The sequence below is a fragment of the Haemaphysalis longicornis genome, unplaced genomic scaffold, assembly GCF_048455015.1.
Source record: "Haemaphysalis longicornis isolate Haplotype H1 unplaced genomic scaffold, Haemaphysalis longicornis Haplotype H1 scaffold_12, whole genome shotgun sequence".
NCBI classification, from domain to species: domain Eukaryota; kingdom Metazoa; phylum Arthropoda; class Arachnida; order Ixodida; family Ixodidae; genus Haemaphysalis; species Haemaphysalis longicornis.
The window spans coordinates 78,261,347-78,272,124 of record NW_027526225.1 but is presented as its reverse complement, the minus strand read 5'-3'; the positions used below and the strand labels follow the sequence as shown (position 1 = coordinate 78,272,124).

The 10,778-nt window shown below is 48.3% G+C and overlaps 1 protein-coding gene across 2 annotated transcripts; it reads left to right on the top strand.

The window, feature by feature from the left end:
• Positions 1 to 4,299: 4,299 nt before the first annotated feature.
• Positions 4,300 to 10,137, top strand: LOC144162832 (tetratricopeptide repeat protein 33-like). Of its 2 annotated transcripts, none has more exons than XM_077693510.1 (4): positions 4,300 to 4,658; positions 5,295 to 5,382; positions 7,228 to 7,359; positions 9,584 to 10,137. In XM_077693510.1, exons 1-4 carry the CDS (start codon positions 4,429 to 4,431, stop codon positions 9,800 to 9,802), a joined length of 669 nt encoding a protein of 222 aa, XP_077549636.1. In that variant the 5' UTR covers positions 4,300 to 4,428; the 3' UTR covers positions 9,803 to 10,137. The 2 variants fall into 2 exon arrangements, with proteins under 2 accessions (XP_077549636.1, XP_077549637.1); XM_077693511.1 differs by having other exon boundaries at positions 4,302 to 4,658; positions 5,301 to 5,382.
• Positions 10,138 to 10,778: the final 641 nt, after the last annotated feature.

Below are 10,778 nucleotides of genomic sequence, written 5' to 3'. Positions count from 1 at the left end.
ATCACCGACCAGCGTTCGGGGCGAGATTTTTTTTCTGACACTCATGGAGTAGTTTCCACACTTCCAAAGCCGCTTCGCCTTTCTCTTCGCTGCCTAGTGCTTCAGTGAACTTCCTTTTTAAAATGTCGTCGGGGACAACTTGGCCTCCGTGTTCGTGGATGGCTGCATTGCCAGCTTGTACCACTTGTCTCAGGTCCGCGTCCGTGAGACGACCCTTATTCGCGTCCTTGGCTTCCTGGCATAGCACGCTGCTCCAGCTTAGTACCTTGCTCGAATGGCACTGTAGAAACACTTCGAAGAACTTCTTGGCGGCATCTTTGTCCTTGATGATCCCGTCACCGTTAAGTATCTTCACAAAAACGGCCACCAACCCCATGGCAGGGCCTTTGTGAATCGGTCGTTCTCGCGTCTCTTTGAAAGTTTTCGCCATTATTTCAAGCGTTCTCGCTTTGTCCCCTCCACTCACCGAGCTCACGTTGAAGGCTTCCCTGATGCACACTTTCGTGTCTTCAGATACCGCGCACACGACGCACTTGGAGGCAAGCAGCAGCGTCGCAACCGACAAGAGAACCTTCATGATCAGCGTTCATTTAGGGCTTTCTGACACTGGGCGCTTCAAACCGCAGCTGTGCGGACGTTTGACATCGGTGTGGCTAACTCGTGCGGTGCGGCCGCTTCTGGTAACGCGCTGGAGGCCACGGGGAGTGGAAAGAACTCAAAGAGGGCTGTGTAAAGAGTGCGTGCCACCCTCGCCCAGCGAATTGATTTTCTTGACGCATTTGCGTGACTGTACAGCGTGACAGCTGGACAGCCTTACTGCTCCCGTCCAGAGCATTCGGACAGAAAACACTAGGGGTGAGGAGAGTCTTCGTCCTCCGTTGCACGTTTTTAGGGATTCTGTTTCAGAGTTACGGAAGTTTACCTCCTCCTCAGGCGTGTTGTGCGAAGGAAATGTAACCGTTGGTAACCGAGTGGATCCCTAGAGAGGCAAGCGTGGCAGGGGCGGCAGGAAGTTAGATGGGCAGATGAGATCAAAAATTTCCCCGCATTTCCCCGAGGGGAAGAATGTGAAAGTGCGAATGCACGAGTTGAATTTGCGCGGTTCGGTAATGTTCGCGAAAGAGAGATCACACACACACACACACAACTACAAAGAAAGAAAGATGCATTTATTCACAGACACCTATTTGTGTTGTCGTTGTACTTGATTGCTAGAGCGGATCTCAGCTCTGAAATTTCGTGTCAGTACTCCTTTAAGCGGGTGCATTAGCCCTTCTCACGCCCGATTCCTGGCCAATCCCCCACGTGGGTATGTGCCATGTCAGCGGCCAGGCAGCGCGCGCCCATCTCCCCCCGTTGCCAAGGAAGACGAGGAGATTCCTGGCCAATCCCCCACGTGGGTATGTTATGCGGACATCGCCGGTGGACGCAGGTTCAGGGTCGCTTAAGAAGTGCATTCGCACTTAAAAGTTTGCGGGGATAGATTGACCGCAGTTAGCACAGGAAACGGGTACTTGGAGATCCATGGGAGAGGCCTTTGCCCTGCAGTGGGCCTAGATAGGCTGCTGCTGCTGCTGCTGCTGTTGCTGTTGCTGCTGATGATGATGATTATGATGATGACCTCCACCTCCGGTACTGCCGTTGCTGTCTTGCCCACTTTTTCGCGGTAACATCAATATCCGGAGCACACGCCGTTCACAGAGAGCTTCTTGGGCAGCCTGGGTTCTCACTGTCGGCGGGGGAGACAGCCAGAACTCCCAGTAAGTGATGGGGGCGAGGGATGGGGCAAGAGATGGCGGGTGCAGTCCCAATAAGAATGAAGGATGGTTGGGTAGGAAGAACAGGTGGGACAGGTAGGATGGGGTGAAGGATGTATGGGAGGTGAGTGAAGAGGTTTGAGCCTGCCGAATGAGGCACGCAGCCTCACGAGTTAGACGGGAACTGGGGGGTGGGTACAGGGTGCGTGATAGGCACTGGCGCGGGAAGAGCAGTGCTGAGTACGATCCGTTGGCGGGTGGTACACGGTCGGCCAGGACATGGGCGGGCCTGGGAAAGGCACTGAGGTTAGCGCTCCCATAGGAAAGGTATTCGGGTTAGCGCGTGTTAACCACCCTCGAAGGTATCGCGTAAAGCCTACATCAAACACTGCGGCTGCGTCGACTCTGCCGCGAATTTGTTTCTGAGCATCAACTCGCTGGTGTGCGTCCAAGCTGTGGGGGTCGTATACTTCGTACCCTGCCTGTAAGTTGAATCTTTAGGGCGGTAATGGAGCGGGTGAGGGAGGGGCTAACCTGGACCTACAAAATTCCAAGCTCGATACGCTACGGCATTCCCGAGTATCAACAGTCTAATTATAGCACAAAGAAGAGATTTGAGCTATGGTTCAAGTGCAACGCATGCGCTTCTCGTGACCTCACACGGTGGGCTGTAACCTTCCGTTTTCGTTCCTGTTGACTGGTAGAGCCAAAATAATGTCACACAGTAAATTGTTGTTGTTGTTCCTGGTTACCTGGCACATACCCACGTGGGGGATTGGCCAGGAGTCGGGCGTGAGGAGGGCTAATGCGCTCGCTTAAAACATGGGAAAGTTATAAACCTAGCGATTTATATGCAGAAAGAGAGAATTATTACAAAATAGTTTGTGTTCACTGGCGAGGTGCGCATGCAGGCAACAATGTGAGTGCGCTGTCAGTGGTTACATCGGGTTCCGCGGGATGGCGGTATTTGTCCGTGCTGAGCACATGATTTGTGGTGGACGTTCCATACTCTACCCCACTGAACGCAATGTAATGCCTCGAGTTCAGTGCGAGTGCGATTAATAACATCTCTGTTGGCACCACCGTTGAGAATCGGGTGGAAACGGAGCAGACGACGCACACCGGCGCTTTTTTTTTTTTTTGGCGTGCGGGCGCAGTGGCACAAGCCGCGCCATGTCTGTGGCGCATCGACCATCTCGGTGGCCATTTCCAGTTTTGCCAAGCGAAGAAATTGACAGTTAAACTTTTCAATGAATACCACCTATAGAATGAATACCACCTATAGAGTTTGGAATAGAAAAATGAGCTTTTTGGGCCGGAAAAAGTACATGCAAGAATCAAAGCTAACAGGGCAGGCGCCGGGTCTCGGAAACGTATGCATGAATGGCTGCAGCCACCCCTCGGTGACAACATCCTAGTGATGTGGCCCCAAAAGGTAGTAGTACGGGCATGAAAATAGGAAGACAAAGCAAAGAAAGCAAGAGCGTGCGAACGTGCTACGGGATGTTGATTTCGATGATGGCCCACAACAATAACGGCGCATACGAAAAAAGATTCTAATAATGATACACTTGGATGAACTATAGTCGCCTTCTTCGGCAGAGGAGAATCCACATGTAGATGAGCAGCGGGAAGGCATCGCAACACATCAATCCATTTCCTCAGAGGCCTTAGCTTCCTGTGCTCAAGCTTTTTTACCTGCGTGCTGTGCGCGGATGCGCTATCCAGCGGCGCGCAGATTCTTGCGAGCGTCGGAACTATGGTGTTCTCCAAGGTCTCAGGTTGTTACGGCTTGGGTGGTGAAAAACTCCGAGAACACCTAAGCACTTCTTTAGGCTGATACACAGCCGAGTTACTCATACAGGAAAACCACGAAAGCTGCAGCTTCTATTCCATCGGTGAATTAATGGTTTGTCCTGGCGCCGATATTCGTTTTTTAATAAGCAAACCGTAGATTGCTATCGTCGTGCGAAACTTGCGCGAACGAGATAGCAGTTAAAGCGTGTTTTTCCAACCGCTCTTCAACATACAGATACGAAACTTTTTTCGCTCCGTGACTTCAACAGAGTTGGTGGCCATGTTGGTTATGGTCTAACAATATGTCCCTTTCCGGTGTCCGCGTCTCTGTTGTACTGACACTAACAACCACTCTGATGGAACGCGCGTTGCGTCGAAGTCGGAGGCAGGGACCTGCACTTTGCAATTGGGCACAGCCAGGACTCACATAATAAACAACCTCCGAGTTTTATGGGAAAACGTGTGATTTTAGTTAAAAATCTACGCCAAACAATTTCATAAAAGCGTTGCGTGGAATGTTATTCACCTGCGCGTACGCTCAATAAAGTATTACTTTTAAAACACCCGCGCTTCAACCTGGCTCAAGTCCAGCTAGCAGCAGCAGTTGCACAGGAGCGCATTTTTTGCTCCGAGCATAGCAACGTCATTTTATCTACTTCATTAATCTACAATTCGTTTTTAAAGTGAAAAAATTGCATAACAAGTAGTTTTTGTTCTCAAAATCGAAACCATCATCGACAGTGTATAAATCGCAATCGCCACTATTTCAACATGTTGCTCTGTGATCCGCGATTTCTGCAGTTTTCGTGTGTGTAATGTGATTCTGGTCGTAAACAAAACAGTATCGTGGTTCGTCGCTTTTATCGCTGGGCTCATGAATATGAAGGCAGCTGCCTTCGGCTGGAAACGTAAGGCTGGTGACAAGGTTGCGCCGAGCCTCTCGGCAGCGTTTGAAGAGAGGGCTGCCGACGAAAACGCCGAGCCACCCGACGGCGTAGATTGGCTGAGCGGCTACAAGCGCCGACGGAGCCTGTTGCTCGAAGACTGCGCCCAGAAAAGTCGGCGCCTAAGACAAGAGGGAACCACGCTTGCAGAGCTCGAAAGGTCCGTTTCATGAGCCTCCCAATTTTAGCCCAGGTTGCGGTGTCACGTCTGCCGCCTGAAGGCGATCCTAACTTCTAGTCAGTGTTTTTCTGTATTTGCAAACATCTATATTTGCAACTCTCAAACTTCCTGGAGAAACAATAATCCACTGCGTACGCGGCATTTGCGTCAGATTATTGTTGTAGTTGTTTTATGGCACACGAAATCGTGATCTCCCTCGCTTTGAAATCTATCTCCGACGAGGTTGCGCGCGGATGAACTTGATGAAAATCTAAAGCAGCGCTGCGAAAACAAAACAAAACGCATTCGTTCAAGCCACCAACAATATTTACTAGCGTAATAAATGCAAAGCTAGCTTACATTGCTATTGGTGCGTGTTGCTTTGCTCATTAAAAATACTGGTGTGGCGTACCATCTTTTTGTCTGGTAAGACTTCAGGCGAGCAGGTCGCACGTAAACTTCAGTTGATGTCATCATCAAACCTGCTAGATCTAAACCATTGTCATAAAAGTACTCGGCAAATGTGGCTCCATTTTGAAACAATTAACCTTCTAAATGCGATCGTAGCTAGTGTCGTTTCTCTTAGCACCTATTCAAACTGTTGCAATACAGCCAGCAACATGCATTTTTTCTAAGTTGCAGGTTCTGGGAAGCATTGAAGAAGTTTGACGAAGCTCTGCAACTGACACCTGGTGACATTGCCCTCCACGAGATGAAGGCACAGGTATGCGGTCACTGAGAACACATTTTCGTGCCTGTAAGGACTGTCGGCTTGACGCAAGTGAAAATAGTTACATGCCACTCTTGGTTGTCTCGGAGATGCAGTGTGTGTGTTCGCGAAATATTTGTCTCGAGTTCTAGTGAAAGCGGTGCTATAGTAGAACTTGTGTACAGCACTTGCCCCCATGAAAATTTGCATTGCATTCTTATACACCTGTCTATGATATGCCTGTCTACGAAGAAATATCATACGTTGTATAGTGTATTAACACGATAGGAGAAACAGCGAACAAAGCAAGAAAAAAAAGTACCGTATTTCCCGGTGTATGAGTCACGGCCACTTCCTAGCAACAAGTCACCTTTTCTGGCGAGCTAGAAACGAGTAAAGCAATGAGCAATTCCCACTGCGACAAAAAGTAGTTCGCCGCTCATTGCATTGCTTCCCATTTTACTGGCAAAATCGCTCCATGTGGTTAGCACTATATTGTCACACGGTGTTACCTGCATTGCACTTGCAAGGCTGCTTAATTGTGTGCTGAAGATTATCCTGCAATGTACAGAATTGCACAAAAACATATTACCACAATTTGAAAAGTTGTCACAGCAAACGCCGCATTGCTTACACTTTGTGTGGAAGTGGTTTGGGTGCACATTTTTAAAATGTCTACGTGAAACTACCAAACTACTAAAAACGAAAATTGGTTCCAATCCGTGCTGTGAAGGTAGTTGGAAAGCAAAGCTGTGAACGACACCCACAACCATTGCCCATGTGATGTCACTTGAATTCACACACGTGGCTCTACAAAGAGTGAAACCAGAGATTCTGCCAGCCGTTATTCAGGATTCGCGGGGGCGACGTCCCGAACGCAGCAGCATCGGCCACGGCTGGGCTAGAGTGGCAGATGCCGTCGCTGTAGCCCGGACGTACGGCGGCAGAAAGAAAATGGAGAGGAGAGTCTTTTGTAGGGTAAGACAGCGGAACCTAGCCATCCTGATGTGCTAGCTCGGGGCTACACCATCGTGCGACACCAGCACAGACACCGAAACAATTCGTCATGTGAGCTTAGTGATTCCCATTTACACCGATTTAAACTAGTTAGTTTAGTAAGTTTGAGAGTTGCAAGAAAGCTAAGGGAACTTTTACAATTGCTATTTATCAGAACCAGTTGCTTCGTTCGCCTTTTGTAATACCTCTTAAAACACAACCGAATTGGTACTCACCATGTTAGAAAATGGAGTCCCATTCGTGGCAAGCAGTGCGCAAAATGTAGCATTTCTCTAGCGGCCAGATGTCTGTATGTGGTCTATACACTGTGTTTTCCCGCTCTACAAACCAATCCTTAACGTATTTTTGCTGTGCGACCACGTAATTTCGTCAGGTTCTGGGTTACCTAGAAGGTGCTGTCGAACAAGCTAGTCAGGCCGTGCGAAGGAAGCGCGCCATGGACAGGCGAGCAGGTGCGCCAAAACAGGCCCAAAACAACTGTCGTTAAAGCAGACATCAAAGCTGTCTCGCTGACATGTCCGCCAGTGTGAGCAGGCACCTCCGTGCGGGGAACGCTGGGTAATAGTGCTAAGGCCGATCGCCGCACCATCTCATTGTGCTCCGCGAGTGAAAACTGCTCTCCCCCTCCTCCGCCGCGTTGGGAGTTTCTTGTCGTGCACGCCACGAAGAAACCGTTGGCTGGTAGAGGTAGAAAGCTTTGCTTTAAAAACATCTTGCAAGGAGCACACCCGCTATTTGGGAACATAAAACTTGCGAGCGTGTGCACATTCACAAGAAATGACTTGTGGTTTTTTAATGGTCTGGCCAGTTGGGGAATGACGTAACCCTTCCCGCGGTGTCCAGGTGCTGATGCTGCTGCGGGAAGACTTCGCAGCAGTCCAGGAGGCTGAGCAGGTGGTGAAGCTTGACCCCACCTGGTGGGTGGCCCACCAAACACTCGGAAGGGCGCGCCTACAGCTCGGCGAGATCCACATGGTAAGGACCACCTTGTTTTTTTAAAGTGCGGAGCACTTTAGGGGGCCGGCTTGTTGCCTTAGCTCATCCAGGCTCACGGTATCTTGCCACCGTAGTCGTGGCGTCACACACCCAAACAGGCTTCGACAAGATAACCGCTTGCCCTGGTTGGGATCGAGCCTCGGTCCCTCACATTACAAAGCTTATGTCTATCCCATTGTGCCACAGAGGCATGCGTTACTCATGTGCAAAGTAGGTGATTCCTGTGCTGCACCGTTGCCATGGACGCTGCCGTTGCTAGGCTGCGAATAAGTACACAGTAATATAAATAAAGAAAACATCATGAAATGATGCATAAATTACTCCAAATTAATGAAAACTCAATCCAGAGTCTCCATATAGGCCTTTTCGGGAGCTGTGGGCCCTCTCTTGACTAATTTCATTATCAACGCCAGGCTGATAATAACACTAGTCAAGAGAGGGTACTACAGCCCCTCTGGCGAATCCCTGCTTCACACTTTGACAGCTTTCATGTCGAGTGGAGCTGCTTCACATTTTTTAATGACCTAACACTTAGCTCACTTTTATGGTCATGGTGATGATGTTCTTTCACTGCGTAGGGCAGTGCGCAACTGAATCGTGTAGTATGGTGCCTCAAGTAATTACGATGCAGCTGCGTCGCGGAGTAAAAACAAGACGGGAGGGGTAGCTTCGAATCCTAGGGCAGCCAGATAACATCACAGGTGCTCGACCGTGGTTGAGGTCGCACCACCTGTTGTGAGAGAAGAACGTGCGTGGCCGCCACAATTTCAGTCTGCAAGTCCAGAACGAACTGTGGCTGCTATCATTTTGTCCATCTGATGCCGCTACCCTCTTCTTCGCCCGTTCAGCTGCAATGCTTTATAGCCTGCATTCATTGCGACATTATCTGGTCACTCGCTGCACTGGGCTGTTTTGCCATGTATATTCTTGCTCCTTGGGTTGCAATTAGGTGTCACAAATTGGTGCTGTTCATTTGTGGGTCGAGTTTTCTAGCACATTTGTTTCGTTCAGTGTCCTAATGCATTTTTCTATTCTCTAGGGGCCTGATGAAGCTCACAGAGTGTATAATTGAATTATTATGCTAAAGCTGTGACTTCTGCAGGGTTAGCAAAACAAGTTCAAGTCGGCAGGATGCCCCTCTTTGTGACGTGCCTGCAGTGTTGTGCGATGTCTATTCTCTGACATTTTTAGCCAGCGTAATTTGTAATTTCATTTGTAATAAAAATGTAATTCACTTCACGGAAAAAAAAATATTGGGGAGGGAAAAGAAAAGCCAAACAATTAATTTCTGCTTGTTTGGCCTGGCTGGCCAGTGCTTTTAGTATAACGCTCTTCGTAAAGTTCCCCCCCAACCTTCAGCGGTAGCTCTGGGGACCCCACCACCACTTCCTTCTTGACTTCCTTCGAGAGACGGGTGCCCATGTATATTTCTAAATAAGTTATTTTTATGCCAACAAGCATTCTGTCGCCAAAAAAAAAAAGTTCCCTCATCAAACTGTTGCCCAGAATGTTGTTCACCGCATGTATATGCAACAAAATTCTTTTCACAAATAAGAGCACAAATTCTACAGAAGTTGCAGGTTCACCGTATGTACTAGCTTATTAATTTTGCACCGCTTATAAGGCTCCTTGAGTGTATAAACTCGCCATTATACACACGTACCAGCGCATGCACGCACATTTTGGCCCACGCTTTCCCAAAAAATTTCAATTTCATGCTAGTCCCAAAACTCGCACTATCATTGTCCAGTTTTGTTTTTAATCTTTTTTTTTTTTGCTCTTAATAAAGGCCAACTGGACTTAAAATTTCGACCTCTTGAAAACCCTATTTCCATAAAGTCTGCCGAAAAAGAAAGCAACATGCAAAATACAACAGCTGAAATCCACGCGTGGACGCTGCAAGCGGTCAGAAAATTTGGCGATTTTGAAACTGAAACCGAGGAGAGCGCAGCCATTGCAGCGACGTTGCAGCCGTCCAGCGAGTGGCCGGATGGTCGGCAGGTGCAGCGTGGTCTGCGGCAGAGCGCTTCTGACTGATTGACGAGGCGTTTCACGGGGCTCCCATTCGTGTACCAGCTGATTTGGGGTACTGGGGTACTGCACATTAAAAATAAATTTGGGCGAGGTGAAATTTGAGTGCAGTTGGCCTTTAAGTGAACACAGTTTGTGTTACACGTTTCTCGCCCTCTTTAATAACACGCAGGCACTTCGGAGTTTCTGCTCTGCAGTCCACCTTAATCCTGCAGACAAGGAGCTCCGCACAGAAGATCTCATGTACACGCTGCAACTGCTGCAAAAGAAACGAGTCGCAGAGGCGGCCGCAGCGGAGGCGCCACTCTGCTTCGACGAAGACGGCAATGTTGTCGAAATTGGTGAAAGTGAGCGCACACCTGCACTCGTGCGCTGTCGGGAGACAAGATGACACGAGGCTCCGGATCCGGATTGCATCGGATCCGCGTGAAAAGACGGAGAAGCATTAACATGCACTCGTTGTGAAGTCAGCGTGCAATAGAAGCTGAACTTTTGACGAAGCAGGAAGCCTGGCTTAGTGCTTGAAGGCACAAGCTAAATGTTGCTTCTTGTTGTGCATGCTTCGAGAACTTAAGCTGTGTCAACGTTTAGGTTGGAATGTTGTTTTGGTGACACGAAAGTGATCGTGGCTTGAGCGTTCTGGGACTATTGAGTGCTTCAGCACTGTTGGTGTGGCATGCCAATAAAGTTTTGCGTCTTGCTGTAAATAAAAATTTTGTCGCGAAATGTGATGTATGCTCGACTCCAGTGAAAACTTTACTCATCTTTGCACAATGTTATCGTGAGCAGCACGGCTAAGCCTCAATATGAGTCGTTAAACGCAGTGCTCTATTTCGTTGTATTGAAGTTTTCAGCGAAATATTCTTACCTAGCATGCATAAATCATACCAGTTAACTTGATGTTTGTAGACTCTCAATAGGTTCAGGAGTAACTCTTGGATAAGTAGGGATGCCTAACACAGATAACCAGCTGGTAGGAGAAACAAAAACAAAAAGCTGCAAATAGAGTAAGCTGCCATATTCTTACAAGCGTTCTGGTTATATTTGGCGACTGTCGGTTGTCAGTGGTCACCAATGCCCACATGCTAGTAAGTACGGCAGTGTTGCATCAGAAGGCCTAAACGTCGTGCTTCATACAGTTATTCAAATTTTACTGTCGGAAGCTTTGTTACATTGAAATGACAATAAATTTGCTTAGTTACGTAGAAATCAAGTATATTTACGGTGCAAGGTTCAGTGGGCATGATGTTTTGTAAACCTCATTGCTTTGTTATTTTGGGATTTGTTTTATACCACAGAGAACAATGACGACTTGTGGAGTTATGCTGGTGTAATAATTTCGTGCCACTGGTAAGTACCTAAGTTCT